The 22,903-nt window shown below is 38.4% G+C and overlaps 1 protein-coding gene across 3 annotated transcripts in view; it reads left to right on the plus strand.

Annotated features, from left to right (window-relative positions):
• The window catches only part of LOC149318879 (2-oxoglutarate dehydrogenase-like, mitochondrial), a 75,957-nt gene extending 60,486 nt beyond the window's left edge, over positions 1-15,471 (plus strand). For all 3 annotated transcript variants that reach the window (XM_089510624.1, XM_089510625.1, XM_089510623.1), the window contains 7 exons: positions 1,567-1,745; positions 3,575-3,646; positions 4,374-4,499; positions 8,967-9,039; positions 9,367-9,530; positions 12,088-12,242; positions 12,937-15,471. In XM_089510624.1, coding sequence (XP_089366750.1) covers positions 1,567-1,745; positions 3,575-3,646; positions 4,374-4,499; positions 8,967-9,039; positions 9,367-9,530; positions 12,088-12,242; positions 12,937-13,060 — 893 coding nt within the window. In that variant the 3' untranslated portion in view covers positions 13,061-15,471. The remainder of the gene's footprint in view (positions 1-1,566; positions 1,746-3,574; positions 3,647-4,373; positions 4,500-8,966; positions 9,040-9,366; positions 9,531-12,087; positions 12,243-12,936) is intronic.
• The last annotated feature ends 7,432 nt before the right edge of the window (positions 15,472-22,903 follow it).

Raw genomic sequence — 22,903 nt, forward strand, 5'->3', positions numbered from 1 at the left:
AATCAGCTCCATGGGTCCAAAATGTGGAAGAATTTCCAGTATGAAGAGCCTTTTAAAATCAAAAAAGTTTAAAAAGAGAGGGGCAGTCTACCAAGGTGTAGTTGAGAAAGCTCTAAACAAGGGCCTAGCGTGTAGTATGTCATAGTTAATATAGTGATATTCCGTGAAGGCAAGATAGATATGCTTTCACTTCCTCGTAAATATCATGTTTATAACTGGGGTAGTGGTGATGGCAGCAGCATGGTTTTAGATCTTGTGTTGCGGTGGACTTAATAGTGCCCATCACCAACTATGGTTAGTGCTCCCTTCTTAACGAGTGATGGACCTTTCTAGACACTGTTATCCCTGTTCTGGCAGAATCACAGCAAGTGGTTTGACACTGGCAGGAACAGATTGCTACAAGCAGATTATTTTAGTGTGAAGACCTTGCCTACTTCCAATTTATTTCTAGACTCAGGCCCAAAACACTCTGCAGAAGTAATCCAGTTTGAGACTGCTTTAACTGCCCTGTCTCAATGCTAGGGAATTCTAGGAATTGTAGTACTGTGAGAAATTTAGCCTTCTTTGTCAGAGAGCTCGGATGCCACAATAAACTACAATTCCCAGGATTCCCTAGTACTAAGCCAGGGCAGTTAAAGCAGTCTCAAACTGGTTTATTTCTGCAGTGTGTTTTGGACTATTGGTGCATCTGACTCAGTTTTTCTACACCAAGATTTTGTTTCTCTAAAAGTTTAGTCAAGGGTTTTGCCAGGCTTTTCATACATTACCTGGAACTGAATTTGGATTTCTTGTGTGCAGAGAATGCCATGTACAACTGAGCTATGGTTCTTTCCTGTTTGTTATCTTTTAGACACCTATAGAAGTCTCTTCTGTTCATGAGCTTTTGTTGGTATATAGGTTCCCTTTTACAATAGGTACCTAATATATAATATAACTGATATATTTAGTACTGTTTTACTGTTCTTAATGTACTAATTTGTCTGCTGGTATTTATTTTTATTACTATCTTTAATTGCATTTGTTTTTAGGGTGCTTTGAAATCTAGGTATCCAAAATGCAGAATGTTTCTGAAATAAAATAATTTCAGAGAAGACTATGAGTGGTAACAGAATCCCTTCATTAGTAGAAAGTGGAATAACTGGTTGAAAGAGGAAGTCTGGCATATTTTTTTATAGTCTGGCAACTATATTTTTTTAAAAGATAGTAACATGACACATGTCTTTTGTGCCGTTATCTTCTCCAGCCAACAGGCTTGATAGTTTTTTTGTATATACCCTGAGAAAAGGAGAGCATCACAAAATATGTTGTTTTATAGATCATACTATTTAGTTTAAAAGTTAGTTATGATGGTTCCAAAGACTGGGGTAGTGTAGTAATATTTATCTTTGGTTCTAATGAAATTTTTCTAAGATTTCCACTTGAAATATGTCAGTATAAAAGAAATTACTTTATTGTAGCCACTAATTCTGGTTTCTAACTTACCTGTATAATCTGTTCCCATATATTTAATATAGTTGTGACAGAATATAATGTGTCGTTAATCATATATTTTCTCTTCCTGCTTAGGTTTTGAGCTTGGCTTTGCTATGTCAAGTCCCAATGCACTGGTGTGCTGGGAGGCTCAGTTTGGTGACTTTCACAATACAGCACAATGCATAATAGATCAGTTTATCAGCTCGGGACAGGCCAAATGGGTTCGTCACAATGGAATTGTCCTACTTTTGCCTCATGGAATGGAAGGAATGGTAGGGCTTTCAACTAATTAGAGTAATAGTAATTTATGTAGATAAATCTTGGGTGGGCTAAGGGCAAGGAGGGGGTCCATACTGCCTTCTTAGGATGCTCCTCCCAACACCAACATAGAATTGAACTCACACCTTGGCCTGAATTAGTATAATGCTAGGGGGGTAAAATTAGTTTAGACTTTTATACAAGTAGTTGTATAAATCAGTTAAGCAAGAGATTGTGCAGCTGGTAACATAATGTGCTGTACAACCAGTTATGCAATAAAAATGACAGGATAGCTTTGTGTGTCTGAAAATGTGCAGCTGTTAGTGTAACAGGCCTTATGTTAACACAGTGGCTGCAGCCACACTGCAGAAATAATCCAGTTTGACACTGCTTTAACTGCCATGACTCAATACTATGGAATTCTTAGAACGGTGGTTTGTTGTGTCACCAGAGCTCTCTGACAGAGAAGGCTAAATGTCTCACAAAACTACAATTCCCAGAATTCCATAGCACTGAACCATGGCAGTTTGAAGTGGTGTCAGACTGGTTTCTTTCTGCAGTGTGGATGCAGCCAATGACCATAGTAGTTTACTGAATGATGGTACTTCTAAGAGTGCTGATCTGATCATAATGAAAGTAGGGTACACAAATACAGGTCGCTGTCCCAGTGCTGAAATGACATGCTGCGGCAGAACCAAAAGCTATGACTTGCTTTTAAGACAATGTGTGCTTGTTTTCAAGATGGGTTCTTGCTTCCAGGAGTTTTAATCAGTTTGAAAACAAAGGGCACAGCCCTGTTGCATCTTGTTTTATGGCACCTTAAAAGCAATTGATCTACTTTCAAATCTTTGTCAAAACTGATAGTGATAAAGTATACTATTCATTTTATCATTTTAGTAAAATTAATTGACATCATAACAAAATATTTGAACTGTGAACTGTTTTAATTGAACATAAAACATTATCTAAGCTTTGCACTCTGTGCTATCAGCAGAGGGTTTTTTTCCTCCTGAAACAGAGTAATATATTTACAGTATATGAATTATTTTTTCTGCTAGCCAGTGGCGTCACTAAGGTTGGCGTCACGCAGTGCAGTAACTCATGGTGTCACCTGCCCATTGACCTCTTCCCATACCACACCATACAGAAGCCTTAGTAATGTTTTTTGTACTAATGTTACTCATAAATTATAATTCCCATGCATCACTGAATGTAATGGTAATAGCTGTAACATAAAAGAACTTGCAAAATTAAAATTATACTTTTAAATTACAGTATTTTATTCAGAGCCTAAATGTATTTACATGCACATAGTTCTGTGTGGTTAAAGTATGGTATGTGGTATGATGTGATGTTCAATTCAATTTTTTTAAAACCTAGGGCCTCTCCTTTCTCCTCCCACTGAGCTTTGTTCCACTCACACCATCTCTTCAGCATTTTAAAGAGACACAGCCCATTTCTGCCCGAAGGCAGATTTTGGGAAGCAGTGGTGTCACCCCCCCTCCTTAGAGAGTTACCTGATTCAGCTTGCACCTCTTGCACCCCTACTACTAACTATAATATTTGATTTAAATTATATATAGTTTGTTTAAATTGAGGCACACAGTGGTCATGATTCTTTAATGGGTCCTTTTTTTGTGCTAGAGCCACGTTGCAATACTCTATGGCTAGGCATTGAGACTTCACATACTGCTCTGTGCTTCCAAATAATAGCATTACATTTGGAAGGCACCCAAGATAACCTAGTCCCTGCTGGTGCTGGCTCTAGCTGCGTGAATAGCAATTATATACTTGATTCTTCACGTGTTTCAGACTTCATATTTTAAATGATTATGTTTATCAGGGCCCAGAACATTCTTCAGCCAGGCCAGAGCGGTTTCTTCAGATGTGCAATGATGATCCAGATGCTTTCCCAGTAAGTAGGTCTATTGTTTTTCCCTTGCACCTGCCCTTCATCTTAAGCCCCATTCCCAACCATCTTTCCAATGTTTTTTTATGGACATTTGTTTTAACTTTCCATCTGTAGAAAGATGAAACTGTATTCATTTCTTCTAGGAAGAAATGTACTCCAAGAAAGCTGTATATATAAAATACTTAGTGGATGTTGGTCAATAACAAAAATCTAGTTAGTAACAAAATGCAGTCATGTGCATTTACAGTGTGTCTTTGTAAGTAAAAAAAGCCACCCCATGTGTAATGCACAGTGGACATGAACTATTGGAGTTAAAAACATAAATAAGTAGTATGCAGGATCTAACAGACTAATTTATAGTTTTTTAAACATACAAGAAAATATTGTGCTATGAGCACATGTATGCCATAGTTATAAAAGAAACATAAATAGAACAGGTCTTGATCTGAGAATCGGTACATGTGACACATAGCTAATAACTTTAAACAGCATTTTGCAGGATCACTTTTAACCCAAGTATATACAATGCATTTTTTCTTTCAGTTAGAAGTAGTATTTATCTCAGAAACTTTAGGACTAAAATCAGGAAGACTTTGTAGTGATCTTTCTAAATCTGTTTTAAATGCCTTTCTTCTAACTAAAATATAAGAAGGTAGCAAAATTAGATGGCTGTAACAGATAGAAAGAAAACAAACACTGCTTTTTTACTTTAAAAAATATCTCTTTTTAGGAATTTGATGATGATTTTGAGGTTTCCCAGCTTTATGACTGCAATTGGATTGTAGTGAACTGTTCAACTCCAGCCAGTTACTTCCATGTGCTCAGAAGGCAGATCTTACTGCCATTTAGGAAGCCTGTAAGTAGTTGAATAATTATGTGCTTGTATTGATTAATGTATTGTTGCTTTTTGTATGTAACAGAATGAAATATGGAGGGTGTGAGAGTAGGCCTGTACATAATGCTTATGCAATAGTTGAAAGTAATTTTTTTTGCTCTTTGTAGATTGTCCTGTGTATACTGTAAAAATTATTTTCCTCATACGGAATGTTTAGGTGCTTTTCCCAGTTGTTCAAAGTAGTTCAAAATATGTGTGAGAAAGTACTTTCAGAATGAAAGGCAATAGATACATTTCTTTTGTGCTTCACATTCTTTATTCTGGGGATTGGAAATCTCGGGCTCTCCACTTCTTCATTGTGGTCTCTATGCCTTCACATAATGGTTTTACACTTGCCCAGAAACACTATGCAGAACGTTCCAGAACTAAGTAGCTTTGCCAGGAAATCTTGCCCTGCCACACACATATGCCAGCCTGCCATATCTCCTCAGTTTCTTTTCGTTTGCTGTCAGAGAAACCTTTATGGTTTGTTGCTTGCTGAGTACCTTTCTCCTCACATCTAATATCTTGACTTTTTGTTTTCCTTCTTTTGTCCTTCTCTTAGGCCCGTTACAGACCACCCAAAAGGGGCGGTCTCAGGCCGCTGCCGGTTGCAGCGCAGAGGAATCGCAGCAGCCAAACTGCACGACTCCTCCGCGCTGCAAAGAAGGAGCGTGAAAATCGCGCTCCTTCCGGCAACCCAGAAGAGACGCCGCAAGTGCCAAAGCGCGCACTCGCGGCGTCACTTCTGGGCTGCGATGTGCGGACGCAGAGCATCCGTTACGTCAAAATGGAGGCAGCCGTGTGGAACAGCCGCCGCCATTTGTTACAGACTCTGTCTGTAACAGGGTAAGGGGTGTCAGGAAGAGATGCCCCTTTTTCAAAATGGGACATCCTAAGGACATCCCTTATGGTGGTGTGTAACCCGCCTAAGTTGCTAAAAAAAGAAAAGAAAAAGAACTTCTCTCTTCTCCCCTCCTTCTAGTTTTTCCTCTTCTCTTCCTTTTTGATTTTATGACCTATATGACACCTTTCAAAGCTTTCTCTTCTTGCAGGTGTAAAGTTGCTTTCTCCAGCATACATGATGTGTCTTTTTTATTTGGGTGAAGGTCATGTTCCAAGTATTTCTCTCTTTGTTAGGGTTTCACTGCCCAAACCATCTGCAACTGAGACTCTTGGCTTAAACTGCATTGCTGGGAACAATCCCTTAAGGTTGTGAAGCTTGTAGTGGTGAATAAGACCTTATTTTCTGATTCTTTGTGTCTGACTATCCCTTCCTTGGGACCTTCTAAATGGCTTTCAGAACTGAAGAAGATGCCATCAGCTCAGTCTTCTTTTATGCCAAAATCGGTTTTCACAGTGCCATCCTTTGTTATGGTTCTGTCTTCTGATTCCTCAGTTTTATCCAACTTCTATCCTCAACAACTTCTTCAGCCTCTCACAGAGTTGCTTCTTTGACAGAGACTATACCAGAGTTAGAGGTGATGTTTGGTCAGCATACATCACATATCGATCTTTGACCCCTTCACTGGAACTGAAGAGAAAAAAAGGACTTCATGTCTAAGAACAAAGATGCAGAAGAATAAGAACTTACTTGTTTCTGCTCCTGCAGCTCCAGTTCCTCATGACAAAGTGTCTGTAGTAATGGTACCATTTTCTCAGACTTCCTAGTCAGTAATATGGGGTGCCAGCAATGTGACAGTTTCATCAGCAGGCCTGCCACCTTGTGTCCCAGCAAATTCAATCTGCTAGACATATGGCAGATTGTGCATTAGAGGTGATTTCTGGGCCTGGGGCTCTCCATTCAGCAAGTCTTTTGGAGGACTGACTCAAGACAAATACAGTACATTCCCTTTGATATTATTGGTTTGTTCAATGCCAAAAATCAATGAAGCCTTGGGTAATCTTTTAAAGGCCTATTTGAGTACAAAGAAAATTAGCTTTGGCTTCCAACAACAGCAACACAGACTATGTCACCAGGTTTGGAAATGGACTTCCATCTTCCTCTGCTTTCCAGTGCTCCATCCCTACTCTTCTGGATCTAACAAATGACATGAATTCCATTCTTCCTGTTCACTCAACTCCAACTCCAATATATATTTTGGTTCTCCATACGTAAGTCTCAAGTTTGACTGAGTTCCTGAGTTTCCACTGCAGCCTCTCTTTACTGTTGAAAGCCCATTTCCATCTTGAACTCCTAAGCTCTACTGCCATTAAAATACCCGGCAGAATCTCATCAACCATTCTTGAGCAGTGGCCATTGTTCACCTGGATTAACATAGAATTCATTTCTTGGCCTCCCATCAATACATTTTTCACCCTTCCTCTCCCTCCTGAATTCTGAGAGAAGAGTTTGCTACTCTCCTGGGAAAGGGTGCTATAAAGCGTCTGTCTCAAAGCTGCAAGTACATTGGCTATTTCCCCTGCTATTTTATGGTTTTGAAAAGGGATGGAGGTTTCTTTCCTGTGCTGGATTTTTGAGCATCAGTCATTATAACCAACTTAGATACTTCAGGATGGTGACTCTTCAATGTATCTTATTCTTCCTCCATTGAGAGGACTGATCCATAGATCTGAAAGATGCTTATTTTCATATTGAAATCAGGCCGCAGCATGAGAAATTCAATGACCTCTACCAGTAAAGGTCCTTCCCAGCAGTTTCCCCATAGCACCAAGAGTCTTCATGAAGTATATGGCAGTAGTTGTCTCTTTTCTAAGGACTCAAAACGGCCAGCATTTCCATATTTGGATAATTGACGGTTGGTGGTTTGTTCCCAGAGGAAGTTGTATTGTGATATTCATTACACTCTATCCCTTCTACATGATCTTTGCTTTCAAGTGAATACAAAGAAATCAGTTCTGGAATGATTACTCAGTCAGCAAAATTATTCACTAACTCTATGAAGAAAATATTTTTAAGGGTGTCACACATCTGTATCCACCACTCACACGATCGGCAGCATGGTGGTCCTTGTCTTTAGTTTTATCACAATTAATGAACATTCCCTTTATGCCTCTTGCTTCTGTGGATTAACATCTTCTCACTGTGGAGGTGGTCTTCCTTCTCATCATCATTTTATCCTGGAGGTTTTCTAAGTTTGCTGTTCTCCAGTCTGATGAGCTATTCTTGTGCTTCCATAGGGACAAAGTAATTCTCTGCTCAGGTATTACCTTCCTCCCAAAAGTGGTCTCTGTTTTCCATATAAATTAGAATACAGTCTTACTGGTACAGTCTTACTTCTTTTCTTAAAAAGTCTTTGCGTATATTGGACGTTGGTTGAGCACTTGTGTTTTATGTCAAAAGGACTACTCCTTTTCACCATTCCATGTGATTGTTCTTCTGTTACGATGGTCCTAAACAGGATCACCATGCATCTTCCCAGACAATTTTCAAGTGGGTGGTGCAGACTATTCACCTGTCCTACACTCTTGCTAAGAAGCTGCTTCTAACTTCAGTCAAGACTCACCCACCAGATCTGTTGCAGCATCTACAGTATTCCTCAGTTGTGCTTTTATGCCATATCTTCATAAAGTTGGCACAAGGTCTCAGCTCTTGACTTTTATAATACATTATTGCTTGGACTCTAGGGCTAGGGATGGTGCAGAATTTTGTTTCAGGGTATTACAATCTTCGTTTCTGTAATTGGTCCCCTCTCCAATGCTAAGCTTTTCAGTCACCCATTGTGTGAGGCACAGATACCACAATGGAAAAAAAAAACCAGGTTGCATATCTGTAACACTGTCTTTTCAAGCAATCATCTGTGCCCTCACACATCCTGCCATGCCTCCCCTCTTTCTCTGGTTCCAGCATTATCTACTTCTGTTAAACTGGAAATGGAGGGGAGGCTGGAATATGCACTGTACAGGGAGGAGAGTGCTTTCCCGCCAAAGCAACTCAGTCCTGGAACATTCTGAATGGTGTCCCTGTACAGGTGCAAAACCCATTGTGTGAAAGCACAGTGATAATTCAAAGAACCACAGTTGCAGGTAAGCAATCTGTTCATATACCTGGATTTCAGTTCCCATTAGGTCCAGTCAGCAGAATCAGTGGTCAAGTGGGATGGAGAGCAACAGTTTGCATACCGTTGATGGAGTCTTCTCTTATTTGCAGTTTCTAAATTAAACAGATTCTAGTATAAAAGTTTGAAACAATTATGAATATTCTAGGAGACCTTTTTAGATAGGGCTGTTTTTACTCTGGTTCTTCTCCATGCACTATACCTAATATTTGTTTATAGAATTCACCATTCCTTCTTGTATATATTGTATGGCTGTATTTATAATTAACATCTTCCCCAAAATTGAGATTCCAATAACCTTCTATAATAAAAAATGCAAGTAAAAGTGTAGATACAAACTTTTTTTAGAATTGATGTTTATGAAATAATTTATCTCAATATGTTGAATATTTCCAAATATTAAAGATTTCTGATGATGCCCATTTTACAGCTGATTATTTTTACACCAAAGTCCTTGCTGAGACATCCTGAAGCAAAATCCAGTTTTGATGAAATGGTGTCAGGTATTTGGAAATACTTTATTCTCCCCTTCATACATCATGTAGCATTGTATTGCACTGCACTGCACTGAATTGCATTGCAATTCTAAAATACTAAGTCTCTTTCTGCAATGCAGGAAACAATCAAGTTTACATTTCTGGAATGGCATATCCTTTAACTTAACTCCAGTAATCCCTTCCGTTGGATATTCTTTTCTTTGCCTACCCCTTTCCTGAACCTGTCAAGGTCCCTAAATATTTTTCATCCCCTATTTGCCATCTGAATGAGGGCTGCAATATTCTTGAACAGATTAGGTTCTTTATAGTAAAATATTTTTCTTGTGCGTCTAGGAACTAGTTTCAGGCGTGTGATTCCTGAAGATGGCCCTGCAGCTGAAAGCTCTGGCGAAGTAAAACGGGTGATTTTCTGTACAGGGAAGGTATACTATGATCTTCTTAAAGAGCGGAAGAACCAGGATTTGGAGAAGGAGGTGGCTATAACCAGATTAGAGCAGGTAGGAATGAGAGTTTGTTCCAGTGGTTTGACATCTTGGAATGTAAAAAGAATTATATTTATTTTATGTTAATGAGTATCAGGAAATCATGAAATATAGTGCCAAAGGGCATTTAATAACATACATTTTATTGATTTTTATTTACTTATACCAGTGTTCTTTAATGAACAGGGAAGATATGACTGGGGTATAAGGTTTTGTAACCATGGTATCTTCTCTGATAGAAATTGATAAACAGTTTTCTTTTTATAATGTACTAATGATACTTATTCATCTTCTCTTTTTCTGAGATTGTTTTGACACTGTTTCTTACATGTGAAGTTTAAATGTTTCAGATTGCTGTATTTGAGAATTTAAAACATATCAAAACATTTATATCTTTGATTGGCAAATTGATCACTTCTGTTTTTATTCTGCCTTCTTCACATTAACAGGAAGTGTATTATGATGGTTATGATTATGAAAGTCATTTTAAAAACAATTTAGCAATCCGTAGAATAAAAACATTTAAAATTAATGAAAAGACTATATTTTAGAATGTACAAAATGGCACAGCACACCATTAAAACCCATCACAGTCAATTTCTAAAATCCTTATGGGATAAGTATGTTTTTATTTCCTGGTGGAAGGAGAGCAAAGAGGACACCATCCTATCCTGCTGATGGCAGAAGATCTAAAGTCAGTGAGAAGGCCCTCTCCTTGGTTACCACCAAACCTGAAAAGGTAGTGGGGGAGAAAGGAGGGTCTCTCCTGAAGATCCAAAGTACTGTGATGGGCTCATATAGGGAGATTTCATTCCTCAAGTAGCCTGGACCCAGTTCACATAGTACTTTAGAGGTCCTCACCAACCCTCTGCTGTAACGGAATTAGGACAACTGCAATTTCTGAGCATTTTCAGAGGCATTCCCAGCATGTTACATTAAACCAAACGGGACCTAACTAAGGCATATTCCACTGTGACCTGTCCAGACATTTAAAGGACATGAGTACAGCTGACACACTAGTTTAAATTGTGCAGGTACACTCCTGACCATCACAGAAACCTGGGCCTCCAGGCTCAGAGCTGAATCCAAGAGTACACCTAGATTGCAAATCTGTGTCTTTAGGGGGAATGTAAGCACCCCTCTAGCACAGGCCACTGGCATAATAAAGAAACAGTTTCTTTGGAATAAGGTGAAAAGGAATAAAAGAGCTGGATATCCTCAGTATATATTGGTGAAGCCTGAACCTAAAACTCTAAACAACCTCTCCCAGTGGTTTCATGCATATGTTAGTGTACTGCAAACTAAAATGAAAAAGAGCCAGCATGGCATAGAGGTTTGAGTTTTGGACTGTGACTCTGGAGATCAGGGTTCAGTTCCCAGCTCAGCCGTGAAACCCACTGGTTACCTTGGGCAAGTCTCATGCATGTGACTTTCAGACTCATTTGACAAGGCGACATCAAACCTCTGAACAAATCTTGCCAAGAAAATCCCATAATAGGTTTGCCTTAGGGTCACCTTAAGTCAGAAGCGACTTGAAGGCACACAATAACAACAACAAACTAAAATGGGTTTTGGCATTCCTTGTGAAAATATTCTGAAGATTCCCAAATGACTGCAGGCGATACACTCTGTTTAAGGCCACTGTGGCAGGGGAAGGTAACACTTAAGATTTCACAAGCAGATGCAGAACATGGACAGGGTGTAACATTAACAGAAAGTAGCACCGTGTCCTCTGAATATTTGGCAAACTATGACATGGTATATGAATATATCTTAGGATTTTTGTTTCATGTTGTATCTTATATACATAATACATAATCCAGTTAATGTTAAATGCAGTTAGGACTCATTGATTTCAAAATGATATTTAAATATGTACTTATTCTGCCCTGAAAAGCCCCAAAGTAAGAGATTTAAGTTAGTGATTTAAAAAATTACATACAATTTATTTTATAACATACAAATGTGTATTGTCTCACAGAACAAATATCAGAAAGCAAGTACTTGTGCTGGCTGCAGATGTGCAATAGAACTGGACAGCTACTATGCATTTTCGTTTCATTAATATGACTATCATGCATATGAAGAAAGGAAAATTTCCCTATGGTTCCAGATATTGGAACATGCCTTTGCTCCTCATTTTTACTACTTGATTTTTAGTGTAGTTTTCAAAAGAAATTACATAACCTTGCAGTTAATTAGCTATTGGTTGCATCAGTCTTTTGTTTCCTCTCTCTGTCAAATTCTTGTGTTTTCTGTTCTGTTTTTACATTAATCATTTTTAAAAATCAACATAAAAGTTAAAATATCTATTTTAATATCTTGTCACAGAATATCAATTTCTAAGTGTATTTTGTCATAAAATACATATTTCGATTCACCCCTTAAGCTGGGACCTGCACCAGAAATTTGGGCCATGCAAAATATGAGGTATAACTGGTTCATAATGTTCACGCTTTGTCTAAGAGATGCAGATCAGGTTGTTGGTTTACTTAAAAATGCAGACTGAACACATGTCTTGATATCTTTAATTGTTGGAATATGATTTTTAAGAAATATTTTCTTTCTCTAGATCTCCCCTTTCCCTTTTGACTTGCTCAAAGAGGAAATTGAAAAATATCCTAAAGCTGATCTTGTCTGGTGTCAAGAAGAGCATAAGAACATAGGCTATTATGACTATGTCAAACCTCGTTTTCGCACCATTGTGAACCGTGCTCGTCCCATATGGTAAGGGTACTTGCATTGCTCTTCTTTTTGTTTAGGACGACTTACCTTCTTTTCTATTTGGTGCAGTGTCAAAACTGTAAAAAGTATGAGAAGATGGAGCTGAGGCATTGGTTTTTCCATCTGTGCTTTCCAAATGACCTAGTATTCAATCTGACTCTTAAATGGTGGTTATTTTAGTGGTAACTTTCCTTAACCTTGCTGCCTACTAGGCAAGGTCATGCTCTCTGTTGAACTTTTCACTAGGATGATTATTCTTTTATCTCTTTAAGATGATTAGGAAGTCTTTATGTAATCTTAAAGTGCTGGCTCAAACCATATAGCAGTAGACAAATCTGCTTGAATTATGAGTGTACAGTACTAATAAATAAATCAAATCTTGATTTTAAAAAAGTCTGTAACTTAAAAACAAATGTTGAAGAAACAAGTGTTGGGTACAATCAGTGCTTGTGCAGTTAATGATGCTTAACAGGACAAGTTGGCTACACTGGGTTTTCTTACCAATCTAATGGCTAAATAAAATAAGCAAGTAGATATAACTAGCATTTTCTGTGACAAGTATTTACACATTTGTCTTAGGTATAAGTAACAGTCCATATGAAATGCCAGAGGTATGAGTGGGAATTAAATGTAAGCATGCTTCTGAAAATGTCCTTGTTCAATTTCTGTCATGTATCCTCATCTTCTCTATTTCAAGGTATGTTGGTCGTGAACCAGCTGCTGCTCCAGCAACTGGTAACAAGAACACTCATCTGGTATCACTCAGAAGATTTTTGGACACAGCTTTCAACCTGGAGGCTTTTGAAGGAAAGATGTTTTGATCTTAATACAGCAGTTCTTCTTCTCAGTGTGTAGTTTAGTAGTCATGTATATAGGAAAGGCCATGGCCATTAAAAAAAGTGAGAAAATCTCTCCTGAGCCATTGTGTATGATGCAAATACTAGGGGTACCTCTCAATTCTTCTCCAGTTAATGTGGTTTTAAGGATTACAGCACAGCTACCTCTTAGTGAAGAGACTCAACAAACAGGCTTTAAAAACATTTTATGTTTTGGAACATTTAACTTAGACTGAATCAACATGTGTAATTTAAAGGAATTTCTGTACACTGTGACAGTAAAACAAAAACTGTTCTACAGCAGATTATGTAAACAGTCTCATAAAGCTCAAATTGATAATTGTTCAAACTGACTGCATTTATTCTTTATTAGATCCTTGCATGTGCAAATGCAGCATACAGCTTAGCAGAGAATGAGGCATTATTTTTCTTTTTAGTCATCAAAACTAATTATTGTAATTAGTTTAATCTCTCTCTCTCTCTCTCGATAGGCAGGCAGACAGACAGACAGGGTGATGAAAAAGAATGGTACTAAACCAAGTAAGAGCAGCTTTGCATTTTTCCACCATTCTTTTTTAATCATCCTATATAAGACATGCATATAGACTCATGCTTGAAAATGTGTGTAGCTGTCATGTAAGAAGAGCTTCATGTAGATCCACATCATTGTAAAAATCTACCTGTGGGGAAACCTCTAGTCAGCTAAATAGTCAATGCTACCAAGAATACAAATTCAGAAGTATGGTAACCCATTGGGATGCACCCATACAAATCAGTTACAAGGCGCTTACAATAAAATCTAATTTTGAAGTAACTCTTCACTATTTAAAATGCAGAATTTGTTTTTCCAGCCATTTTTTCTTGTTGCAACTTAGCAATTGCTTTTCAAGGCCTTTTTCTGCATTTCAACTTATTTGAGTGGGATAAAATGTTAAAATCTTAGTAACAGTATTAATAAGAATACCAGTAACATAATATACTAATAGTTTTCGACCAGTATTTGGCTTATGGCAAGTATTCCCATAATATCTTGTGGCTTTACTTTTGCATTTATCTAGACCAGGTATCTTTTATAAAGCTTTAATGAACAGAGTACACTGAAAATCCTGAAAGAGAAGAGAGAGTACATTAAGGGTAGATTTAATGACAACAAGCAGGAAAAATAAAAATATATTCCTCTTGAATATAATTTTGTTTTAAGATGGGGGAGCTGTATATTTAAAAACTCAAATGCAGAGTTTTTCTCAGATATAGTTTCAGTTAATTTTCACATTTTAAAGATTATTTTTTCTGCCTCGTTCTCATCTGTGGTTTGTTGTGAAGGTAAAATGGGATGGAGGAGGAAATACTGCTTTGCTGATCTGTGTTTCTGGGGAAAAGTGCAAGATAAAAATGTAAAGTTATATGTTTCTAATGTCAGTGAAAGAATATATTTCCTAGGGGCCAATAGACATGTGAAAATATTCCAATAGCTTTGTATCTATGTTTTAGAACGGAAGTTGTTTTTGTTTTTTGTTTTTAAATAAAGAATGCTATTAAACATAGAGCCATTGGGTAGGAGCACTTGCCCTGCTTATACTTGAATGTCATGTATTTGCTATGTCACAGTAAAGGCATAATGGTGTCCATAAGTGCAACCTCACTTTCTTTTAAAACTGATTCCTATCCATGGGCAGTCATGGTACTTCATCGGTAGAGCAGCAGTTGACATCACTGTAGTTTATGCCGAGACTTTCTGTCCTTTTCTTGGTTATCCAACTGTGGGGAAACCTACTTTGGTATTTAAAAACCATAACATTGGAACATTCTCCTTGAACTTCTGAGTCCTGCAGTATAATCGCAGCAGTGCAGTGGGGAGGCATATTCAACTTCTCCACACAAGGTCACTAGTTCCAGTTTGTTATGCTCTTCTAGGCACTGAAATTATTTGATATGTACAATAGCCTGCTTTATATTTATTTAGCACTGAATGAGATTTAATTGTTGTTGATGCAGTCCTCTGCAGTTACTTGGGAATGATCGTGCGTTCAACACAACAGGACTTGCTTCTAAGCAAACTTGCTTAGGTTAGTGCTTTAAGTACCCCCAAGGCAAAACATTCTGAGTTGTTTTTATTTATTTAAAGAAAAGAATTAGAAAGGTAGATACGGTTTAAATAATAATGGGTCTATATATTTTCCTGTGTTTTTACAAGGAAGGCCATTTCAGTATAACTTGACATACTTTCTGTCTCCTTTTCAGTGATAAATGCGCTTGTGGCTGGGAACGCACAAATTTAGAGAGCAAAATTAACATAAACATAAAAATGGGAAATGGCAAGCTTCCATTTTCATTGTTATTTGTGGACTGTAACATATTTTAAAAAATAAATTCTGTCTAAGAATGTGAGAAATAAACAGTGGAATATAATGTCTATTTTCTTTATGAATGTCCTATGACAGCTTCTCCCTTGGGGCTTGGCATTAACATGCCATTCACAAAAATGTTGTCATTTCCTGAATATTCTTTCCTGTATCTTTTTCTTGCTCTGTCTTTATATATTGTTTTGAAGGCCTTGGAATTTAATACAGTGAAAGGAACACAGCTGCTTGGATAGAGTTCCTTGAACAATTTCCCAGTTCTCTCAGACTCCTTTTCCTTTCACTTTCTGCTTGTGATTGTATCTTCTACCTTTCTCTTCTTAAGCATAGTCCACCGAAACATTAGGAAAAACCTCCTGATGGTAAGAGCTGTTCGACAGTGGGATATGGTGTTTTGGAGTGTAGCGAAGACTCCTTCTTTGGAGGTTTTTAACTGGATGGCCATCTGTCACAGGAAGTGTTTTGATTGTGTATTCCTGTATGGCAGGGGATTGAACTGAATGACCTTTGTGATCTCTTCCAACTCTATGATTCTGTATAGATCAGGATTTCACTTAGCAGGTGCTCATTTAATCTAGTCCTTATCTGTCATTTGGTGGCATAATAACCCAAAGAATCCTTTTACATTTCAATGGAAAGTTTTCAGTAGATGAAATCTCTTATTTCAACTTAAAAACTATTTAGTTGTGGAAACAGGTTGTTTTCTGAGGGTACAGAATGTGCATGAATCCTCTGCATGTTTTTCTCCATATAAGACCAGGGTGTACATGCTCCTTTGTTGATGTTTATGGATAAAGAAAAGGATTCTGCACATGTGGAGTTGAGAACACACAGCAGGCCACACTCCAGACCCTGAGTGTGTTCAGGCCTGGGGCAAATAACATAGTGTTCTTCCTGACACTGATTGTCTTGCTGCAGCTATCATTTCACCATTCTCTTGGCCTGCTTTCTATATCATTCTTCTTTGATGGCCATATCAAGAATATTTGATTATTAAATTAACATTGGAATATTTGATAGTAAGAAGGCTCACTCTCTTTAAATATTTAGAGAAGGACAGATGCTGGAAACTCTTTTAATGAATGGATAAGTATATTTTTGCACAGCTAGTAGAATCAGAATCGTAGATAAATGTACCTGGATCTGTTGGAGCCCTGGCGGCACAGTGGTTAAATGCCTCTACTGCAGCCAATTACTCATAAACCACAATATTGTGATAGAATTCAAAGATATAGCCATGTCGGTCTGTAGAATTATCACATAGAGAGATCTTGCATCTGAGGAAGTAGGCTGCAGTCTATGAAAATTCATGCTGCCAATTTCTTTCAGTTTGTCTCAAAGGTACTACAAGATCTCTCTACAGAAGGTTCTGAGTTCAGGACTAACCAGGGGCTCATGGTCGACTCAGCCTGGCATCCTTCTGAAGTCACTAAAATAAGTACCCAGCTTGTTGGGGGCAATTACCTTATACTTTGTAAACTTAAGTTTTTGTGGGTTTTTCGGGCTATGTGGCCATGTTCTAGAAGATTTTATTCCTGATGTTTTGCCTGCATCTGTGGCTGGCATCTTCAGAGAATGCTGGCATGGAAGAGAGTTGGGTGTGTGTGTGTTGTGTGACCCTGGGATACCCATGGATGCCGGCCATGAAAGCGACTTCACTTTGTAAATGGCTTAGCACAGCAGTAAGTGGTATAGAAATGTACTTGCTATTGCTATTGATAACCTTGTCTCTTTGCCCAAATGCAAACCAGTCTAGTTGTAACAAGGCCCTAGAGGCTCCCAAAGGCCCACATTCCATCCCTTTGCTCATTTTTGCTTGCAGCTATTATGAGGTAAACCTGTGATGTAAAGTATTATGAGTTTGCCTATCCCTGACCCACAAGCACAAACTACATTACATCTATCTCATTATGTAACCTTTTCTGACAGTTTCAGAAACTGACTCAGACTGCCCAAAGAGGGCAGATTGGGGCTGTCCTGGCGTCATGACAACCACATGTGCACAGCCCCAATCCACCCCAACACCACTATTTTAAACTGGCTTCTGAAAAGGAGCAGGTTTTTCCCACTCCTTTTCAAGCTTGCTTTTCTGAGTCGGGGTGGCTTCAGGCTGCGTTCGGAGTGTGTGTTGTCTAAACACTACGCCCCAAATGCAGACTGACAGTGCCCCTTTTGGCTTGTTTCAGGCCCCATTTGCCTTTTACTTCATTACATAGCACCATGGTGATTTTGATTTTTTACCCTCAATTTGTTTTAAAGCAATTCCCTTGTGCTAGATGAATGAAAAAAGAGAATATATATATATATAAAAATATATATAAAAATATGGCAAATATTTTCTAAGGCCTCTCACTTTATCAACAATGATGCCTACAAATAAGCATTCATCAATAGGTTTATGAATAATATAAATATTAATAGAAATGCGATGGCTTCAAAATATAGTACTATAATAATTTTTACATGTAATGGATGACATCTAGCTCAAAGTAAATAGTGGAATATTAACAAAATGGTCATGCCACTCCAGGAAATATCTCCCTCTCTTTCATTTTCAAAGGGGATTACAATTCCATATCTGCAGCTATGGGTGGTATGTTCCACAGATAAGGTTACCAAATAGTTACCATGGCCAAAAGAAAGGAAAATAAGTTTTGACTCATTCACATGTTTCCAGTTGCACAGAATGAAGAAAGATGTACAATAGTTCACTCCTAAGCAATATTCCAGCAACATGTACAACAGCAAAGTGGTCATCATGTCAGTGGGAAATGTGTGGCTACTAATGGAAATGCTCCTGTTAGAGACTACATGGTATAGGCATCAAAGATTAGGTTTTACAACACACGGCTATTTTTTTGATAGCAACCCTGTGTAAAATGTCTTAAAACGTGCGGTCTGTCCTCAGCAGAGAACATACTGCACTAAAGCAACAGTTTAGCTGTCAAAGAGGTAAGTAATTTCTTCCTCACAATTCAGTCTCGTAAACCTCTCTGCAGTCAAACATTTGGTTGGCTGGCCCAACCATTCTCTTTCTTCCACTTTGAGCGACTGGTAGTTTATAAAATTAGGCAGGCATAGCAAATTATATAACCATATTGCGTAATGATTCAATTTTGATTCAAAAAAGGGAAATAAGCTTACAGTTATTACGTTATTTTGCCATTAGTCCTGTTTGATTGTTGATTGCAGCACCATTGCTACACAGTCGGCAAATACCTAAGTGATTTTTCTCCCACTGCAAATTGTTTTGAGGACTCAGGGATCGGGTGGGAGGCTACTTAATGATACATTTTCTTCAGTGATGAAGAATACTTCAGATCCATTTTTGTGATGAGGAATGTGCCTTAATGAGGCAATTAGTCAAGACATAAAAGCTGTAAAGCAATTTAATTAACACCACTCCTGGAGCATTTTAGGGCAGCTTTTGAAGCTTTAAAGTACACATTTGAGTGAACAATGTTGTACACCCTTGTTAAGAATGATTTCTTTGATCAGGCATTCCCAAATGTATTGTGAACTGTGGTATCCATCACAGAGAAGCCACTGTAGGAAGCAGTTTCAAATCACAGTTGAATCCTCGCTGGATGATTGTTGCTGTGTGCCTTCAAGTCATTTCTGACTTGACCCTAAAACAAGCATATCATGGGGTTTTCTTGAGAAGATTTGGTTAATGGGGTTTACCACTGCATTCCCATAAGGCTGAAAGCATGTGGGTTGCCCAGTGTCACCCAGTGAATTTCCATGTCTGAGTGGGGATTTGTAACGTAGTCTCCAGAGTTGTAATCCAGTGCTCCAACTATTACACCACACTGGTTTTCTCATCACCGGATATCCTCACTCAAATATACTTCATGGAAAGAAGACCATACATGATCCCCTGAGTCCTGTACAAGAAGGGGATAAATGTAAATGAAGCAGATTTTTCCTTCTGAAATACTGTATTTCAGAATGCTCCAAAACAGTATCATGGAATGACCAGGACTGGTCAGAGATGGGGGGGCCCATGAACTGTGCCTATGCCTAGCCCTTTTCAAGCCCCCCTCTCCAACCCTAATGGCTTGCACCTTCCCCTGTCATTAAAAAGAATCAAAATGACAGATATTTAAGGGTTCCAAAAAGTCTTACCCAAATAGCCTTAAAATAGAGACTTGTGCCTGTTGGGAGTATAATTCTCATTGTAGTTAATTTTTTTTCCATGTTGGAGGGTCTCTTGAAGGCACCTTGGCAGACTACACTAAATAGCATGTACAGTAAATAAGGTTCAAAGCATCAGCAGGGAACATTTGTACAACAGAGTATTTTTGTATATTTTCCTCCCAGCAACAATATTTCAATATAGCCCCTCAACTGTGTTGATCCCATAGGCATTTACAATAATACTGTATAGCAAAATATCCGACAAAAGAACCTGTAGCATCTCAGTGAGTGGGATCCAAAGTACACCACAATTTACTGTTCACCCAAGGAAAGATTTGTCAGATAGCAACCTCCCTAATGCTGCATGGGCATGGTCTACATTTTGAAAGGGGAAAATAAAAAATGCTGCTGTATATGAGCAATCCATTTGGTCCACCTGCACCATTTCTATAGATGTTAGTAAATTAAAGTGCATACTTGTTACCAAATTGCAACAAACAAAGGGTAACCAGAACTTGGACTGACAGTGGAGGAATGTAGCACTAGGTAGAAAGGGTTGGATCCCTGTTCAGCCGTGGAAATCCACCGGCTGGCTTTGGACACATAACACTTTCAGCTTAAGAGGAAGGCAACACCAAACGTCTGAAAACTTGTAGAGAAAACCCTGTGATAGGGTTGCCATAAACAGGAGTCAATCTGAAGGCAGATTGGAACGAGAAGGATTCAGCAATTATGCTATCAGCTGAGTAATTTGGGCAGAAGTTTTATGGATACTGAAGTTTGCAAATTGTGGGAGAGGGGAGAAACTATCACATGGCCACATGAGGCAGTTAAGAATAATTTAAATAAGCAAGACTTCTCATTAATGACTATGCATAACTGAATATGGCCTAGTTAAGTTTGTATATTTCCCAATTACATCGCTTTTAAAAAAGAAGCATGGCTATGTTAGCTAAACAGCTCCCATCAGTGTTACACAGGCATTGCATATTTATTAGCCTCAGAGGAAGGTAATGGCAAACCCCCTCTGAATGAATCTTGTTATGAAAGCCCCTTGATAGGTTCACCTTAACATCGCCGTAAGTTGGAACCAACTTGAAGGCACACAACAACAGCAACAGAAAACTAATTCAAAACAGTCTAAAAGGCAATTAAAGCATAATGGTAAAAATACAGCCCTTTCCATGTATTGTTTTCAAGTCGCCAGTTGACTTAGAGCGACCCATGAATTTCCTAGGTTTTTCTTAGGCAATTAATTTTTAGAGATTTTTGGCCAGTTCCTTCCTTATATTCTAATTTAAAAAAACATCTGCAATGACCAGGTAACAGTCAACAGCCTGGATAAAGAAAAAGACCTGCTTGCTGCAAAAACAGCAAGGGGAGGAACTAACCTAACCTCCCAGTTTCCATAGCCTGGGGCCATAGGGCATGTTGGACCTCCCTTTCAAACACAACACAGTCTCTTGGCCAACTTCACAGTCACAGATCTGAGATGAAAGAGAGAAAATTTCAAATGCGCTTGTTGTGAGCTAGCAAACTTTAAACAAATTGCTTCTCCAAATTATCTCACATATTAAAGTTTGTATACATAGTATACATAGCTGAGTCATTGATATACAATTTCACTGGGGATGCTCCTCATTTCCTTGGGTGGCATTTAAATAACTAAGGCAAGACGGTTGACAGGCCTTAATAATCTTTGGGATATAACAATCTAAGAACTTCATACTTAAAAAAGAAATCCTCTGGACTGATAACTTTGCTTAGTTCCCAAAATGCCAGATCTATAACACTGTGTCATTAGTGATGACATTTGAGACATCCACTGGCTGTTTCCCACTGAACTGACAACCTTTTTGAGACATCTGACATATACCTGACTTCATTATTTGGGTGTGTCCTTAAGATTCATGTTGTACAATCTCCGAGGGGAAAAAGCTTGAGTTTGATGGGTCTTACCTATGGATCTTACGTGTGTGACTTGCCCAGTGTCACCCAATGGCTTCTTTGTCTGAGCAGGGATTTGAGCCCTAGTCTCCAGAGTCCTAGTCCAATGTTCAGTCCACTACACCATATTTGCTCTCCAGCCCTGCCCTAGTATGTACATGCTAGATCTGCAATATATTTTCATGATGCACTGCACTATCCAATTATATTGCTTAGTTTTAGAATATGACATTTTCTCTGAGAATCCATGTGCAATTGACTTGCTGGCATCTCTTGTTTTGGCCAGCACTGAAGATGAAATATACGCTGTCAACCACTAAATGACATTACATGGTGACTATCAAATCCTGTCAAGTATAAAACAGCATTGCTATCAAATAATATCAAACATCAACTTCAAAAAACAACAACCAGATTATATCCAATATGGATATAAAATATTTGAGCTGTCCAAGGTGCTGAATCTATCTGGAAAATCAGTACATGAAAATCTAGGGCTGAAATACCCTAAAGGCTCCAGATCCCATCTGATCTTGGAAGCTAAGCAGGCTTGCCCCCAGGTCATACTTCAGTGGAAAACTACCAGTGAACACCAGGTGCTGTAGGCTATATTTCAGAGGGAAGAACTAGCAAAACCACTTCTAAGTATTCTTTGCCTAAAAATCACCTCTTGACTTTGGTGAGTCTCATGAAAAATTCACGTGATTGTCATTACTTGAAAGGTGACATACACACAACGCATTGGATGACCTTGTGCAAGTCACACTCTCTCCGCTTCAGAGGAAGACACAGGCAACCCCCCCCCCCCAAGAAAAAACAAAACAAACCTTGCCAAGAAAACTCAGTGATAGCTTTGTTTTAGGGTTGCTGTAAGTCAGAAACAACTTGAAGGCACACAACAAGAACAAATTGAGGTAACACCATCAAAATTTGAGTTAAAACCTCCCAACAGGTTCACTGCCCCGCTCACATGGAAGCCACCAGCCAGCATTGATTTTATGGCATTCCTAAACTATTCTGTTAAGGTTTCCCTAAACTCTTCCGAGACATATAAACACATGCATTCATCACAGAGGAGCTCCAATATATTATAGTGTACACTGGCAGAAAAGCTAAGAGCAGTCAATACTCCTTAACCTTAAATTCTAAGGTAAGTCAATGGTTTATACTATCTGTAAACTTCCATGTTTGTGGTGATGCAAGATGTCCAGGTAGAAAACACTTTGACGCATAAGACTGAAGATGTGAAGAACAAGACAAGAAAGGAATTTCTTTCTTTCTTTAGAGATAGGATATTCTCTCAAACCATACAGAGACTGATTGGAAGGACATACTCTTTTGGTATTTTGTAGACCAGGATACAAGGGACCAGGACTCTTAT

Source organism: Sceloporus occidentalis, unplaced genomic scaffold (genome assembly GCF_023333645.1).
Source record: "Sceloporus occidentalis isolate IW3139 unplaced genomic scaffold, rSceOcc1.0.p SCAF_2, whole genome shotgun sequence".
Lineage (NCBI taxonomy): Eukaryota > Metazoa > Chordata > Lepidosauria > Squamata > Phrynosomatidae > Sceloporus > Sceloporus occidentalis.